General features: G+C 30.1%; 2 protein-coding genes across 3 annotated transcripts; both read left to right on the top strand.

Annotated features, from left to right (window-relative positions):
- The first annotated feature begins 367 nt into the window (after window positions 1-367).
- Window positions 368-2,001, top strand: LOC146533460 (death-associated protein 1). Its single transcript, XM_085194809.1, has 2 exons — window positions 368-561; window positions 981-2,001. Exons 1-2 carry the CDS (start codon window positions 510-512, stop codon window positions 1,232-1,234), a joined length of 306 nt encoding a protein of 101 aa, XP_085050935.1. The 5' UTR covers window positions 368-509; the 3' UTR covers window positions 1,235-2,001.
- Window positions 2,002-3,415: 1,414 nt separating this feature from the next.
- Window positions 3,416-13,231, top strand: eco (Establishment of cohesion). 2 transcript variants are annotated; one of them, XM_085193947.1, is made up of 10 exons: window positions 3,416-3,943; window positions 4,277-5,329; window positions 5,971-6,429; window positions 6,759-6,893; window positions 7,137-7,238; window positions 7,477-7,586; window positions 8,366-8,434; window positions 8,943-9,107; window positions 9,601-9,722; window positions 10,181-13,231. In XM_085193947.1, exons 1-10 carry the CDS (start codon window positions 3,679-3,681, stop codon window positions 10,383-10,385), a joined length of 2,685 nt encoding a protein of 894 aa, XP_085050073.1. In that variant the 5' UTR covers window positions 3,416-3,678; the 3' UTR covers window positions 10,386-13,231. The 2 variants fall into 2 exon arrangements, with proteins under 2 accessions (XP_085050073.1, XP_085050072.1); XM_085193946.1 differs by having other exon boundaries at window positions 7,474-7,586.
- Window positions 13,232-17,963: the final 4,732 nt, after the last annotated feature.

The raw sequence follows: 17,963 nt of genomic DNA, 5'->3' as shown, positions 1-17,963 counted from the left end.
AAGTTTATCACTTATCGTTCTTAACTAAGTTTTAGTGTAGAATATGAGTTCTTAATATTCCTTACTTATTAGATAAGATTATATTCTTATTACAATAATAAAAGACACTTGTTGAATAAAGACATAAATATTAGCAAATTATTATAATATTAATAAACAGAAACCGTACGTAGATTATTATTTATTATTTTTTATTAAGTGGGGATCGGAGTGTTTTAACACGAAGTTCCCTGAATGCTATTAAACATTTAATTAATGCTCTAATATAATGTAAAGTAAATTCAAATATTTTATTTGGTACGAGTATCCAATTTTAAATTATTTTAAGTGACTTTGCTGTTTATATATTTTTTTGTTTTATCTACAATCTACACTCCTTGCGCCCGTGTCACTGTCGCGTACTTACGAGTTACACGTTGTCAATTTCGATTATATTTACTTTAATCTTATCAGATTTAACCTCCTCATTTACTTTTTAATTCAGTTATAATTCTTATTAGTTTACAATAATGTCTTCTCCCGAGGAAAGCTCTCAACTCAAAGCCGGCCATCCCCCCGCGGGTGAGTACAATTATAAAGTCTTGCTTTGTTTACGTATTTGTGCTTTTTACAATATATTTATTATTTTATTATAATCCCCCAATAAATACATATTTGATACCTATAAAGTATAGGGTTGCAGAAAACATATCTCAAAACTCACAATACGAAAAAACATTCTTGAACAACCTTGAAATTGATCACTTTGTTTTTTATTTGTTAGCTTAGGTAATATTATTATGTTGTTAAACACAATATGTGTAGCTTCAAGGTCAAACGCTGAATTATGGAGCTACATGTAGAAAATAATAATTTACGAATTTTCCTTTGTCTCAAGAATGTGAAATACAATTATAGTACTGCATTTAATGTATCTCTGATACAACAAGATAATTAAACGTACTATATAAATATCTATAAAAAAAGGCATATGTTTACAGTCAAGGCTGGCGGCATGAGAATTACCCAACACAAAGTTCCACATGCAAAAGATGCAAAGGAGGTACCTAATGAAGATCTCACTGGTCTTGCTGGACCGTCTCCTGTTCCGTCGAACCCGGTATCAATTTCAGGAGCCCCCAATAGAGGTAATGCGGATTTCACGCCTCAGGCTGCCCAAATTGCTCATAGCCCTAAGCCGCCTGCACATATTAATGTTAAACCTAGTCCAAATATCCAACAGCCCAGAAAGTAGACTGAAATAATAGGTTGTGATAGGCATATCAACATCTTGTATGTTTTGCTAGGTGTTTTATGACATTTAATTGATATTAGAATATTTTTATTATTCACAAGCATAATTTAAACAAATATATTGATTATTTCTAATTCTTAACTACATTACAAAAAACTGAACAGAAATAATTATATGTTGAAAACTTTGAAACCAGAGGTCTGTAATCTATTGATACAACAAAATAGAATAAACAATAAGCAACAATCATTTTAATTATTATTTAGTTAAGTGCGCTTCCAATTGTTTAAATAAAAATTGACTAAAGTGGAAATACCTAGCAGCAACTTACATTTAGGCCTACTGATAACTACTTACGAAATGTGGTTGATTTTAAAATAACAATGTTGAAAGTTGATTAAATATCTCGTTATATCAATTTAAAAAAACAAAAAAATATCAATCAATACATTATTCATGACTTTATTGTAATATAGAAAAAAAAATTTAAAAAACTCTTTTTATATGTTAAACATTTATAAGTGTGTCTTTAGGATTTATTTTTTGCATTTTATTCTTTTACATGCTAAGAGTTTTTAAGCAATGAATAAACATAAGTAATAATATTGTGATTATGTGGTATTTTACAAACAAGACTTATAAATTATTATAAGTTAAAAATAATAAATATATAATCATTGTTGGTATATAAAATATAATCTTTTTGTATTTTTTTTTATTTGTAGAAATATTTACATTGAAAAACATTCCCAAGGCATTTAAATATACATGTGCTCCTCTTCTTATTTTTAAAAAAAATTAAATTGTATAAAAAATTTGAAAATTTTGTCTTAATTAATACTTAATATTATTTTTATAAAATTGGTGCTAATTTTTATATTGGTTGCATTACTAACACTCCTACAGGGTTAAATTAATTAAAGTATGTGATTTTTTTTTCATTTCAAAATTTTATTATTGGTCAAAATGTACCGTCATTAGGGACCATATATTGTATGTTTTTTTTTAGTTTTCTTCTTAGTTTTAAATAAAAATTTTAACAAAAAAATTGTGTGTTATTTTCTTTTTCCTGTGTAAGTTTCATATTAAATGATAAAATGAAATGCATGTTAAATATGCAAGTTATGATATGTTATTTATATATTTTATAAAATATAATAGAATTAAAAATTTAGTTTCTCAATAAGTAATTAAAAAAAGATAGTAAAATGAACTTAAATTTATTGAGACAGGTTCGATTCCCATTCGAGAAAAATTTAACATTTACATTTCTTGGCTCTGGTAACGAGGCAAAGCGCGTTGAGGTCCGCCATTTGACACACAATGCCTCTAGATTTGATGTAAAGTACGGAGCGAACACTGGGTTCCCTCTGCCTACACTGCTATGTGCGGGATATAGCTTGAAAATAAATTCTGTAACGTACACACGTTTGCATAGTCTTTTCCATAAAAAAAAATACTGTCATTATTGTAAACCAGAACATATTTTTTCTTATATTTATTAATAAGAAACATTATTTATTTATGACAATAACTTATGCACTACGTTGTATTATTTATACCATATCCTTTTCTAAATGCATTTAATTTATATTCAAGATTTGATACGGTACCTTATCTTATCTATATAATATAAAAGGACTTGTCCTCTCTGACTGAGGTAAGACGCACTCACAGCCGTAACCACTAATGGTAGAACGTGAAATTTGGACAGACGTTTACTTTCGTAATCTGGACATCCACTAAGAAGGGATTTTGAAAAATTTTAACCCTAAAGGGGTGAAATAGGGGTTCAAAGTTTGTATGGACAAAAAATTAAATCGCCACCGATTATTATAAATTTTTTAATTTAGACTCCTAAAAATATTTAATTGAATATGTGTTTCATGGTTTTCTAGAATTCACCCCCTAAGGGTACAAATAAGGGGTTGAAAGTTTGTATGGAAAAATCTTTAAATCGCCACCGATTTTTATAAAATTTGAAATTTAGACTCTTAAAAATATTTAATTGAACACATGTTTCGTGGTTTATTAGAATTCACCCCTAATTACGCAAGCGAAGCTGCGCGCGTCCGCTAGTATAACATAAAATATTTATCCACATGTTGCCATTTTTCAAACTTATAAGCAATCCCACCTTTTTTACGCTAGCAACACTGATGACAGATGTTTACGCGCCAAACAATATGGACAATGGTTGCTGGCAAACGTTGGATAAAAGTTTTTACCATTAGTTTTTGATACGTTCTTTTATGATATATCACAAATTTTTGAAGTAATTGTGATTTAAAACGTTTAATTTAGGAGTTAATTATAAAATGCTATGTTATACTTCAAAAGATTTACGACTTAATGAGTAAGTGTCCTCGGCAGGTGCTACATAACTTGATTATTGAGCTTCAATGTTTTTTACCGGTTGAGATTACTTTTAAATAAAATAAGCAATGGACATGGCTGCGACGACGCCTCGGCGTTCTTTTCGAACTCCACATACCCATACACCGAAAATGTCAGAACGCAAAAAGGGGTTATTTTTGGCGGAAAACGAAGCATCTCGAGATTCTTTAACTCAACACAGGAGGTTACCTGTAGTTGACAGCGAAAGTGACAGCGATGACTGCGATTTGGGCATCATCAGCACCCTGGACTCAAGTTCTGGAGACGAAACTGATCCAAACTTTCCTAAGACACCAGAAAGAACGCTTTGGCGTAAGTTGTAAATAAAATGTTCTTTATATAATAATATTATAGAAAATAATATTTTAACTTAAATTTAATGTTGTTTGTTGCAATTGCAAAATGTGATATAACCTTGTCTTTTGGGCAATTGTTTGTTGTATCATATTTAATTTTTATCAATTTTACTCGTAATCTTTATTTTCTAATAAATGATTCACTGTTTTCTTTCGATGAATTTTACAAGATAACTATTCTTATTCCACTTTCCTTTTAATTTCTGAATATTTTTCATGCCATTGTCGTAGGATGTTAAAATATATATTTCAATTTTTAACCAATTATGTTATATATATTTTATTATAGATGAAACAAGAAGCCATACTAAAAACTTAAGAGAAACGCAGGACTTGAAAAATTTTATGAAATCACCATTCACATTGAAAAAGTATCAAACAAGATACTCCTGCCCTGAAACTAGGTGTTCTTTATCAACACCAGCAACCCCTCATCTACAAAACCATCCTGCAACTCCATCATCTACACATTCCTGTGCAAGTGTCCAAACCACATCTTCAACATCTAGCAAAGCTCGAAAAAGCCTCGCTAGTCTCATAGCTGATACGGAAAGCTGCAGCAGTTCTCTAAAAGACCTCAATTTTGATACTGATTCAGGTTCGGACTCCAAGGAAAACACACCAACCAAATTTTTGAGGAGATCTAATAGAAAACAGAAAATGACACCAAAATTTCAGAGTTTCAAAGGTATTCTGGTTGAACAAAAGAAAAATATTTCTCCAATGAAACATGCAGTAATTTGTCTCACTAAAATGGATATGAGTAGTTACATATCGCCTACTCAAATGCAAAAAACTCCACATAATACGTCTGAAAATAAATCTCCGCCCAAATTAGGCCATAACCGTCGTTCAGTAATTGAAATTGGTGAAAGTCCCGATTCTGTATGTGACAGTGAAAAGAGTCACAAAAGGCTACACTACGAAGCAATGACTGATTATGGTCCAATTTCAAAACATCCACGATTGGAAACTAATACAGCACCTAAAGCCCGGCTTTCATTATTTAATAGTGATAGATTGAAAGAAATTTTGTCAACCAAATCATTTTATGGCAAAACTAATCCAGAACTTAACATTACAATATCTACTAAAATATCTAATGCAATAGAAACATCAAATAATAATCGTAGGAAATCATTACCATATTCTCATAGACGTAAAAGGGAACCAGGTCAAATCAATATGGGGGTAAAACATAGGATACGTAAACCCAAAATGAATAAGAAAATAATAATGAAGAGTCTTAATAGTTCTGCACCTAGCGTCTTAAATGGGACTATGATGTCTGAAAAGTCAGATGATAAGGATGCTTCTATTTTGAGTCAATCTTCTGTTGATGGTATGTTAATGATTCTACCTTCACATTTTATCTAGTTTTGTTTTAGCTTCACGTTTTATTCATCATATAGGCAGGCACAGAAAGTATAATGTTGAGATACTCTGATCTCCATTTTTTGAACTTTGAGCAATTTTGAGCAAAACTTCAAACCAGTGGAAATGAAGTAATTCTTCTCCCGAATTTCTCCCGAAAGGGGATCTAACTCGCTAAACATCAAATTTACACTTTATTCTTTTGCAGATATGAAATGAAATAATAATGAAGTAGAATCATTTTATTTATTGTCAGTGGTTATGATTATTACATTTACTTTTTTTATTTCCTTGTACATTTTCTGTTTGAAGTGAAACTTTAATATGCAACTAAATAAATATGTCAATTAGCTTTAGCATAGGCAGAGTGTTGAGTTGAGTTAAGAGTTGTCAACAAAACATTATTTGTTAAGTGGTGCCACCCAACACTGTACTTTATCTCATTATCAGAGCAAGGAAATGAAAATAATAATTTCCTCCGAGGCCCACTCAACATCAAATGCCCAAAAGTTATTTATAGCTAGACACTATGCCGTACATCGCCTCTGTTTTATAGATTAAACAACAATAACACAAAATTTTTACTAAAACATATAAAAAAATTCTCAGATAAAGCAGATCCATTCGATAAAGAGAAACAGACAATTGAAAATTTACTAAGTCAATGGGATGAAGAAGAAATACCCGAATCAGAGCTAAAATACAGCAGGTCACGTCATGAAGTGCCATGTTTCAATACAAACGTCATAGAAGCTACAAGTCAGATATTTGAACCTGTTACCGCCGTCCCAGTGATTGATGACAGTGTTAAACCTCAAGAAGAAAGTGTTTTAGTTGAACTGGGAAACGAAATTAAGATACAAGTGACTAATCAAAATGATGGGCAGTTAGTTTTAAATGAAAATATGGCTCATTTAAATGAAAATGTAGTACAAATTGATAATATAAATGTACAAAATGATATTATAATGGACGAAGGTCACACATCAAGTCATGGTGTCATGAAAAATGGTGATTTTTTGCCAGTTGAAGGTGGTTATATATTTGTAGGGGGAGAAGAAGCACCAGGTATGTTTAATTTTTTTAAGCTTATTTTATCTTGCACTTAGTTTCTTGCGTCTCTTTGCTCTGGCATTGAGTTCTGCCAATCAAAATGCAATTTCTCCAGTATTTGGCAGAAAGTGAGGAAAGGATGTGTCCCAATGGATTGTCAGGATGTGTCTCAGGTTCCCTCAGCCTACTCAGCTATGTAAGGGATACAGAGGGAAACCTTATAATCTTCTAAGCAACGTAATTAAAAACGCAAGACCGCTTTGTGCCAAAAATTATTTAAAAAATACAATACTTTATGTCAAAATATCTTAACACATATATATATATATACATATACATTTCAGGTCAAAAAGAAATTCCTGATTTAGATGAAATTGAGCGAGAATTAAAAATGTTGGATGAACAAATACTACAAATGGCTCAGTCTAATAATATTGATGCAAATGCAGTACTAGCTTCAACAGAAACTATTGCGACGGGTAAAATTGCACTAAGTATATTTTTTAATATTAATAGTTATTAATAATTACAGATATACAATTAAGTATATTTTTCTATTGACAACATAATAAGTTGGAAGTGCGAGAGGGAGAATGTATAGACAGTTTCCAAGAAGCATGTCACAACATGAAGTTTGTATATTTTTTCTAAAGAGGGCACTAGTTATAATGTTTCAGTTATAAAAATACATAATTACTAAAAAAACCATTGTTTAATTTCAGATACACCAGCTGATTCAGGTGAAAAAAATGACAAACCAGAAAAATTATTCTCAATATTTAGTAAACCAAATCCTGGAATTAATGCTACAAGTAACTCTAAAGGTAAAGCCATTTATTTAGTTATATAGTATATGTGAAATGGTATATATGTATGTAAGTGATGCATTGGGACATCATCTACTGTAAACAAGACGTATGCATGTAGGTTCAAATAGGTTATGGGGAAAAACTATATTTAATTCATTCAGACAAAGCAAGGTAAAGGTGTTTACCTTGCTTTGTTCTGCCACATAACGCGCGGTGTATATTAACTAAAATAAAATATGTTTTCTTATAGTAGAAAAAGGCAAGAAATCATTACTTAAAAGTGGAAGTAACCAATATGTGATAGACGCCGGACAAAAGAAGTTTGGTGCGACACAGTGCACTGAATGTGGCGTTATATATGAGGTATGTAAATATGTTTTTTTTTATTTCTCTATAAAAAAATCGTAAGGGAATAGATTATTTATTTAGCTTTATTTGTATTTACAGTATGTATAAAAAGTAGTTATATTATGATGCATGTTTTCTTGTGTTTATTATTATAATTTTCTTATACTGTAAAGTCCCTCTATGGTAGAAACCCATCTCCATGTTTGTTTGTCTTGGGCTTTGGTAATCTAATTTTTTTAGCTTTTCAGAAACCTGGGATCCTAGTGTTAATACACTCCGTTCCTAACTTTCCGGCGAATCCTGAAGGCATTGCGTGTTGAGTGACATGACGTTTCAACGCCGCACTTTGGCTCGCTACCAGAGCGAGGAAATGGAAATATTAAGTATTTCATTTCCTCAAGTGGAAATGGAACCCATAAACCTGACGTTTACACTCGGATGCTTGCGCCCCTGCGCCATAACTGACTTCATCTAAATATTATCTTTATATAGGTGTTACCTATTTGTAGTATTTCGTTGACCTATTTTATAGCATTCTATATAAAAATATATATATCATAATATATTTCTTTACTTTTCATTTATTTAAAAATTTGTTGTGTGTTTTGTTTCAAAGATTTCATGATTCAAGAAATTATGTGGTCTATTTGATGAACCTCAGCTATTTTCTAGTCAGTTTTCTTCGGCCGTTTTTATATGTTTATTTATATAATATACAAATTATGTCAAAGTATATGAGTTGAGAATTGCAGTTTTAGTAGCACAGATTATGATTTTTGCTTTTTTTTTTGTAGATTGGTGATCCTCAAGATGAGCATGACCATCTAGTTCATCACAACGCTACAGATGTATTGAGATTTAATGTAAGTTAATATGTTCATACAATGCTTAAAAAGTTGGCTAAAATCTGCATATGTAAAAAAGTTATTTGTGGAGTTTGGTTTTTATAGAACATACTACAGAAATATCATGTGTTTCAGTCGTTATTAAGGCTGAGGGTAAACTTATATAGATTTTTTTTGTGGCTTCACTGTATATCCCGCACTCAGCAGAGTAGGCTAAAGGATCCTTTGAACTTCGTTTTAAATAATTCTGAACATTTAACGAGAATGCTAAGACACTTCAAAATAACCATTCCCCATTTTCCCCCGAATTCTAGAGGCGTTGAGTGACGCCGCGCTTTACTTTGTTACCAGAGCGGGGAAATGAAAATATTAAGTTTTCATTTCCTCGAGTGAGGAAAACCTGTCTCGTTTCAAAACCACCAAAATTGGAAGTGATTTCAACAATTAATTGAGTTTATCTTTAAATCAACTGACCTTTTTTGGATTAGTAGTGTACTACTTTAAATCTTAAATAATTGCCCCACAGGGATTTAAAGAAGAACACATAGTGGACAAAACTGAATCTACCCGCTGTATCAAGATAAGGGGTGGTGAAGCCAATTGGAAGAGAGTGGAGGCAGTACTGTCTAGGGTGGTTCATCCTCAGTTGGGTTACGCTACGGAGTTGCCGAGGGAGGTTCATACTTATACTGTAAGTAGAAGAATATTTCTTGGAGTGTTTTTTTTTAAAGATTTAAATGGGATGTGCACCAGAATTTTTTTATTTATTGCACAAAATTTTATACATATAAAATGTACAATAGGCGGGCTTAATGCTAAAAATCATTCTCTACGACATCAGTACATAATATACATCAATATTACATTGGGCTTATTTAAAAAAGAATGAATATAAACTTTCAATAAAATATATATTTGCTTAAACTTTTTTTAAAGAAGTCATTTAAAAGTATAATTCGCATTATTGTTAATATTTTGCTCTGAAAGTATTAGCAACTTCACACTGTTGCATAGGGATGTAAAGCAGTGCAACTACTACCAACACACAACTCTTTATGCTTCCAGAAATGAAAATAATTTAAAAATATTCGTCTGAATGATGATTGGACAATGCTATTTTATATATATTCATTAATTAATTTAGTAAACTGGTTTAAAAAATTTTTTATTATTCCATACTACAGGGTTACTTATGTATTGAAAAAAGACAAATAATTGGCTGTTTGATAATGGAGCCTAAAGCCAAAGCGTACAAGCTGTTACCCGGCGAGCCTGACTGTTGCAGCGTTGAAGATTATCCTGTCAAGTGAGTAATAAATAATTTTCTTTGTATTTACCTTTTACTTTGCGCTGTAAATGAACCTTTATTTTATTTCATATAGTAGAGAACACAAATCAATTTCCGAAATTGTAAAAGCCTTCTGATAATATATATATTTATAGTCATAGTTTTTTAAAGAAGTTTTGTCTCCTTCCAATTTTCTTTATAGCTTCTTAACAGATTTACACTCTTAACCGACGGTATAGTAGGTTAGGCACAGGGAATCTAGCACTAAGATACTCGAAAAACTACACTGACCGATTTTCTAAATATGCATATGCGTATTTGAATGGCGGAAGTCAATATTGCGCTTTGTCTTAAGAGTTTTAGGAAATACTAAAAAATCATTCCCGATCGATCTCACAATCGTCCCCTTGACAGTCAGCTGACGCTCTGTCGTTATTTATTTCTTTATTAACTTTCCATTGATTAACCATTCCCAGATGCGGTGTATCAAGAATATGGACACACGCCGGTCACCGTCGACATGGCATCGCCACACGCCTTTTAGAATGTGCTAGAGCTTCCCTACTCTATGGTTGTGGTGTACTTAAGTCAGAAGTGGCTTTTAGCGCTCCCACTCCAGGGGGTAAAGCCCTGGCCACTAAATACTGTGGAACGCCCAACTTCTTTGTATATTTGGACTGAAATTAGTGTTTATAAGTGAATTTGTTTATGATGTGATGAATGTGTTTATGATTGTCTAGAGAGATTATACTCTAAAAAAATTTAAAAAGGGATTATTTCTATTACTTAGAACTATATGAATGTCCAAGAACTTAATTCCATAAATATGGAATTTGTAAACATACCTCTATTTTTTAAAAGTTTTTATAGTAGAGACATTGGGGCAAAGCCCTATAAATTTAATGTGGTATGAGCAGTTTTTATTTGTATTGAGATTTGTGTGTCATGAAATAAGCATTTATTTAGTAATAGAATGTATATAGTAGAGTATGGTTGAAGAGTCGTGGCTGCCCTGAAGTCAGCTGTAGATAGTTATGCAGACTTGCTGTTCGATTTCTTATGACCTAATTAAATTCCTGTAAAGTTCATCCTCATATAAAGTTTTAAGTGATTGATTGATTGATTTCTTGATATATGGCGTTTCGAGCGTGCCAGTTGAGCACAATTCAATTTTTTTAGTATCATCTGGGAAGATAGTTTTCATGTCAAAAGACAAATGCCTGTCACAAAATATTTTATTATATAACGTCTACTTTATTTTATTTATTATTTTATATGCTTTATTTCTTCTTTTTACTACAGTTTTGTAAAAAAGTTCTATAATTTATAGGAACTGTAGAAATATAAGCATAATTTAAAATTTCTTACTGTGTAAATTAATTATGTAAGTATACTCAACTGTTTCATTGAGATTTTAATGTTATATTTAAACACAAAAGATTCATATGACTTAAAATTTAATTTAATTTTTACTAAGGTTCTTGTGCAGGTAATTTTTCCATATTTTTAACTTATATAATATATTTTTTATATTATGTGTCTATAGTATGTGATGAATTTTACCTTTTTTTGATATGACACTTTTAGTTGTATTTTAACAAAACTACTCATTTTAATTCCTTTTTTTTTTACTTCTTTTTAGTATCTATATTACCTTTTATTTTTTATCCTAATAAAAAAAATGTTAAATTGTACATTATGTAAGTTGTTTCTTGAGTCATTTTAATTAAGACAATTATTCATAGATTTTAATGTTTTAAAATACTTAATTATTATAGTGATTGATATGGGACCAATATTAGAAACAAAAAAAATTGTAATTATTTAAATTAATTTTAAAATTTTAGGTTAAAAGGAAAGATATGGAAGAACATCTTTTTTTACATTTATTTTAAGTATAGAGTTAAGAAATACAGTTAAATATCATTCTTTACCTCGAATATTTCATTGAATGAAATCTAGGATTAGTTCTGCAAATTATACTGCAATAATGTGCCTTCAAACAAATCTCTGAAATTCTCATTGAAGTAGTTTATATGAAAACTATAGATTTAGGGCATATTAATAAAATAGGCTTTTCAAAGTGTCAGCACTGTACTAGTCATCACAGTTTTGTTTCACAAGTGGCAATCGAACCCACAACCACTTTAGATATTCTTTTATACATAAAAATAAGTTTTTCTTCATTGGATGACACATTATTTCATAAGAAGCAGCCATATGTAATTTTTAGAAATAGCCCATATTTTTTATTTTTTTGCTTCAAGTGATAGACAGAAGGAGCCATTAACGCCCAATATTAATAATGTATCTCCTATCTCCAGTTAACTTCTATCTCGTACTGTCCGACATATCTATTAAATCACTAACCTGCATGCCTACCTCCATCTCTGTCTATTTCAATCTATGGTAGCAATTTTTGGATTAGGATTGGTTATTAACATAGGGCGTAAGACATTTCCGTTACCCATTTTCGAAGCATTGCGTGTTGAATGGTAAAACTAAACGCCGCGCTTAGCCTAAAATTAATTTTGATTTATAGTTTTTATATTCTAAAATTTACAGGCTTTAAATAAAGTTTTAGGAATTTCTGTTAAGCTCTCTAAGTAATGTCAGTTTTGAACTATCTGATCGTGCTGCATGTATTTTTATTGAATTTGTAAGAATTTACTTTTTTATATTTATAAAACTTATATTTGTGTTTGAACTTTTTGAAAACAATTTTCCATGAAGATCTTCTGCAATTTTGCTAAAAAAAATATTTTTTGTTCTAAAAAAGTGAAGATCAGGTAGTGTCTTTTTTGAAATACGCTTATTTGTACGTTTTTTTCATTAGTTCTATATTTAGGTACAAGTTGACATAGAATAATTTTTAACCTAATTATGCTTTTAAATGTTGATCTTTTTTGTTTTGGTCTTTGCTTCACACGTTTTTATAAATATATATTTTTTTATTTTTATTATATTGTGGCAATTTTGATTGATTATTTAATTTCTATTTTTTTATTTGTGCCAACAGATTAATTTCAGCACCTTACAGTACTTTTAATGTAATTTAACTAATTTATTGTTATAGATAACAGTTGAATCCATTGAAGGCTTTCAAATTGAAAGTGGTCTAACTATCTTTTAGATAAAATTGTTTGAAATTATAAATACATTTATTTATTCTTTAATATATGTCATTTTAAGAAAAAAATATACACAAAAGACGCTAAAAAGCTACTATCTAGCAGTCACTACAAACAATTATTTTATAAATTTAAAGTAAAATCTGAAAATTATTTGATTTGTTGGTTAGACCATTAAAACTGATTGCCTTATCAGATTAACTGTAATGAAATAAGAGGCGAGTCCAAAGAGTCGTACCTACATGCCATATTGTATATAATATTAATTTATAACTTGTTTGTTTTGAACTTAGGACCTGTTTCATACGGAATGATGACATTATTGTTCTTTTATTTTTTAAGAAGTGCTTGTGTCAATTTGGTTTTAATAAACATTTTTTTTAATTTTGTTTAGTTTTTTCTTGTTTTCTTGAATAAATGTATATATAATGATGGTTTATTTTCAATCTTTTGTGATTAAATATGAATAATTTTGGGATTAAACATAATATACCAAATAATGATCATCCGTTACGGAGCCCTGTAATGATCCTTGCCATATTATTTCCATTTGCAATGAACACATATTGTATATTCTTGATTAATAATATTAATTTCATATATAGGGTGGAATGTGAAGGTTTCATAGGCAGCGCTCCTTTTACTGGAACCGCAGCTAGGGTAAAATATTTCAAACCGTTTGAATAGTTTAGACGTAGGATTCTTTTTTCATTTCACGATTTTAATCCATACCTGTATTTCGTGTAACGCACACATACGTGTGCCACATTGCCGCTTTGACAGGTAAGTGTGTGCGTTCTTATGTTTTACTTTACAAATGGCGTTTTATTTTAAAACGATAATTTTATTATTTATTTTGTTTGAAAAAAATACTTTTTCATTTTTGGGAATTATTTATTTTCTGAATTATATTAGCCTTTTATAGAGTAGTTTAAACCGTGGTTTCATTTAAAATGGCGCTGACAATGCCACCTATATAGTATTATTATGAGTTGTATTTTAACGGTTACCTTTGTAATTAATTGATTTAAACGTGCTTAAACTTACAAAATTTTACTCGGAAGAGATCCCACCTAGAAGTTTTAAGTGAGGCCGTCGTATCACAGCGTGTTACGAAATGCCACAGTTGTAAGTTCGAATTCCTTAATATTTTCCGCCATTCAACTTGGTGGAAAAGGAGGATAAAATTGTGATTTAACCTTTTCACAATTCTAAATTTCAATTTGAGGGTAGATTACATTAATATTTGGAGATAATTTAGAGTTTAATTTCATGCGGTTTATTTGAAACTTGGAAAATAAACTTATTAACATATTAAGAGCAATGGTGATATAGTGATAAAATGAGAATGAATTATTTTTGAAATTCACACCTTCGTGGCATAGTGCGAGAGTAAAGGCGGTGGGTTGTGGATTGAATCCTCCTTGAGGACATAATATATTTAAATGTACCTACATTTATTTATATTTTTCTTTTATATTCATAATTTATAAAACCGAGGACAGAACAAACAAGGCATAAATAAAAAATCACAATTTAAAACAACATTTATTTTTACATACATTAAGTCGGATTCAAAATGCCTGAAACATACTGATATCTGTGTACACATCAGTTATAGATTATTAATTTCATGGACAGTAAATAATATATTCTCTTTGCGATTCTTTTGAAAACAATAATAAAATTATAAGCGTTCGTTATTGATATAACCACCTCGCGGTAAACACTACTATACACATAAATATTAAAAATTTCATTTTTAATCTTTAGGAATTTCATTAATTAGGTATATTTTTTTTAAATTAAATTTGTTAAAAATATAGATTTTTTTTCAGTATATATTTAGACGTAGGTATTAAAAGATAAGATACGCCACGTTCGTAGTACGATTGAAGGGCCGCGCGTCATCGAGCTATGCTACCCAAATTTATCGATAATTTACAAAACAAAACTACCGAGTCGATAGAAAAACGTTCGTGCTACGATGGAAAAAACCTATGAGCTCTAATGTAAATGCCGTCGTTTTATTATCTAGAGCGAGACAGGCGTGGTACATTAGTGGGGGGAGGAGAGAGGGGGGGCGTGCGGACAGCGACTTCAGTCTACGAGTAAAACATTACCAAAAATATTTGCGGCGACAGCTGCACTTTGAAAGTTCAAATTAAACTTACAACACCAGTGTTGCCAGGTGCTAATTAATATATTGCCGAAACAAAAAAACGCGAAACTCTTAATTTATTTTATAAGTTTTGGCTTTATTTTGTCAAGAAAAATAATAAAGTAAGTCGAACAATACCATGTATATAGTACACAAGACCCACCTGGCAACACCACGCACCGTCCTCACATACACGATTGTGCGCAGTACATTCACTTATCTAACTACTATGAAAGATAAAGATATATTAAAAAAGGAGGAATCGTTCAATACTATTTGGTTATTGGCATCGGACGTCACATTACGCGAACTAAACGCTACAAAACGCTACAAACCTGCCTCCGAAAAAACGTCAAACAATTATTTTTTTTATTCAATCACCGAAACCTAGAAAGTTTGTTATACATTCCAAATCGACATCGACACTGGCAGTATCTGACTACATATCGAAAAAACATAGAAAATATGCTCTAAACTACAATATATATATATTACATGACTCACTTCTTATTGCGCTTCATTAACCGTACAGTCAAAAGGGACAGTGGACAGGTTTTTACTCTATTCTCATACAAACGGTGGCTGTGGACCCCAGCGGAGCAGTGCAAGCCTCGACCGCGGTACAATCGAGCGAGATTCACGAATTTGTATACCAAGTCAATTAACAAGCATAACTATACGACTCGCTCACAGTATGTTCCTGCCTACCTTCATTATTAACTGGTGGAGTAATTTAAAAAAAAACAACCAAAAACAAAAATCTAGTTTGTAAATATAAAAAAAGTCATATCGATCTTTTAAATAATATTAATAAATCCAGTTAAAAATGAATATATAGGTAAATAATAATTTGCATCCGACTATTACTGGACAGTAGATCTGCAGAAAAGGATACCTTTACGAATTTAGCAGTCTACTTTTATAGTAAATATTATTATTATTATTACTTTTTTTGTTACTTTTGCATTCATTTCAATATCGCGATAATCTAAAACTTAATTAAATAGCTACCAAATATTTTTTAAGTTACAATAAGTATATAAGACGCCATGTTATTTTCACAATGATACTAAACAGAGCGGGGCCGCTCTTATTGCACGTACAATTATAAATATATAATATATATTAGAAAAGTTACAATACAAAGATGTAAAGCCCGTACAAACTGTAAGTTCGACTAACTTCAAATCTTAAGAGCTTCAAAAAATAGCATTAACTACAAATATAAATATGGCGTTTCGTGTCAAATATGACAGGACTACCAACACAAAAATAAATAATACCTACACAATATATTATTCATTAATATATCATTCCATACAGAATATAAAAGAAAATGAGCGACCCCCGAACTCACGTATTAACATAGAAACGTACATTATAATTCCCTACTTACAATCAAATAAGTGTAACACAAAAAGAAAATAAGAAATACAATAATTTCAAAATAGATTTTTCTTTAAATATAATAATATATATTTACTTAAAATAAAAAATAACGACATTATTAATAATAATAATAATTAGAAAGCAAAATATAGCGTTATATTACAAGTTACTAGGAAGGATTGGCTTAATTGTTTACATTAGACATGCCTTGATGTGGTAACATATTTTATTTTAAATGGTGTTTCCGTCACTTAAATATGGCACAAGAACTAACCGACTATTATATTAAGGACCATAAAACTTATAAATATTTCACAAAGCGTGTTAGGTAATGTGAACAAAAAAAAATATTTAAAAAAATAACTAAACCTAACAAATTATTATACACTTATAGATCTTTAATAATATTCACCAACACGTTCTGTAAGTACATTAACCAATTGTATAAATAATAAATTTCATAATTATTAATAATGTTAGGAATAACGTTAGAAACATTTGTACTTAGAACTAGACGTAATTAAATTGGGAAAATATATTATTATTATTAATATTATTTAAAAAAAATAAACAAATCAAAATCGAATACTGCTACTCTCGACATTGTCAGTCGCGCATCGCATGCGTCGACCATCTTTGGATCTTAATAATAATATAATAAAAAATAATATACCATAATATTACATGTAAGTAATGCAAAGCTCACGCTTTTTGTTACACAGTTTAGTCAAAATAATGTAAACATCTTAAAAATTAATCCCGTAAATTAAAAAAAGAAACAAAAGTTAATTAAAAAAAATTATATAATGGAAGACGTTCGTAAAAACTAACCACAAAAATATAATATAATAGCAATCTCTGTGAACAAACATAATATACAGACAGAAATAATAAATTAAAACAATGTTCAATATCGAAACAATGCTCAAAATAAAATAGGTTGTATATTTCACTATAAATTAATGTAAATGTAAAATAAAATTTTGGCCTAAGCATGTGTACCGGACGTTATAATCGTATTAAATTAAATATTTATTTGTATAATTAAAATTTATAACATAGGGGCCGTGGTGGCGCAGTGTGATACAGTCTGAATGCAAACGCGACTATTCTGGGTTCGACTCCCGTTCGGGGAAGTGAATTATTTTCAATAACTCACTCTAGTAAGAAGACAAAACGACGATGAGTTCCGCCACACGCAACGCAACGTCTCGAAAATTTGTTCATAATTTTAAAAAAATAGCGTGATTTTAAAAAGAATCACTATTACAATACACATTATCGTATCAATATGCCAACAAAACATAGACAACCAGAAATAGAAAAAAAAACGAAAGAAATTAGACAAAATATAATGTTTTATGAATACTTTAGCCTCCTGTTAAATCTTTCACCGATGATCCTTAATATAAAATAGTATTCGTACGTCAGCCGCTTTTTTTTTATAATAAATCGAGTAAATTCTAAAAACTGATCATAGAAAACATTACTCCGGGCTGTAAAATACATTCAAAGGCTCATTTTAAACTCAAAAAGAAATGTATACAAAATACATAATATAGTGCTTAGACTTTGTAG

The sequence above is a fragment of the Heliconius melpomene genome, chromosome 12 (genome assembly GCF_056956725.1).
Source record: "Heliconius melpomene rosina isolate 202511_hmr_F chromosome 12, ASM5695672v1, whole genome shotgun sequence".
NCBI classification, from domain to species: Eukaryota; Metazoa; Arthropoda; class Insecta; order Lepidoptera; family Nymphalidae; genus Heliconius; species Heliconius melpomene.
This window is presented reverse-complemented; position numbering and strand designations above follow the sequence as displayed.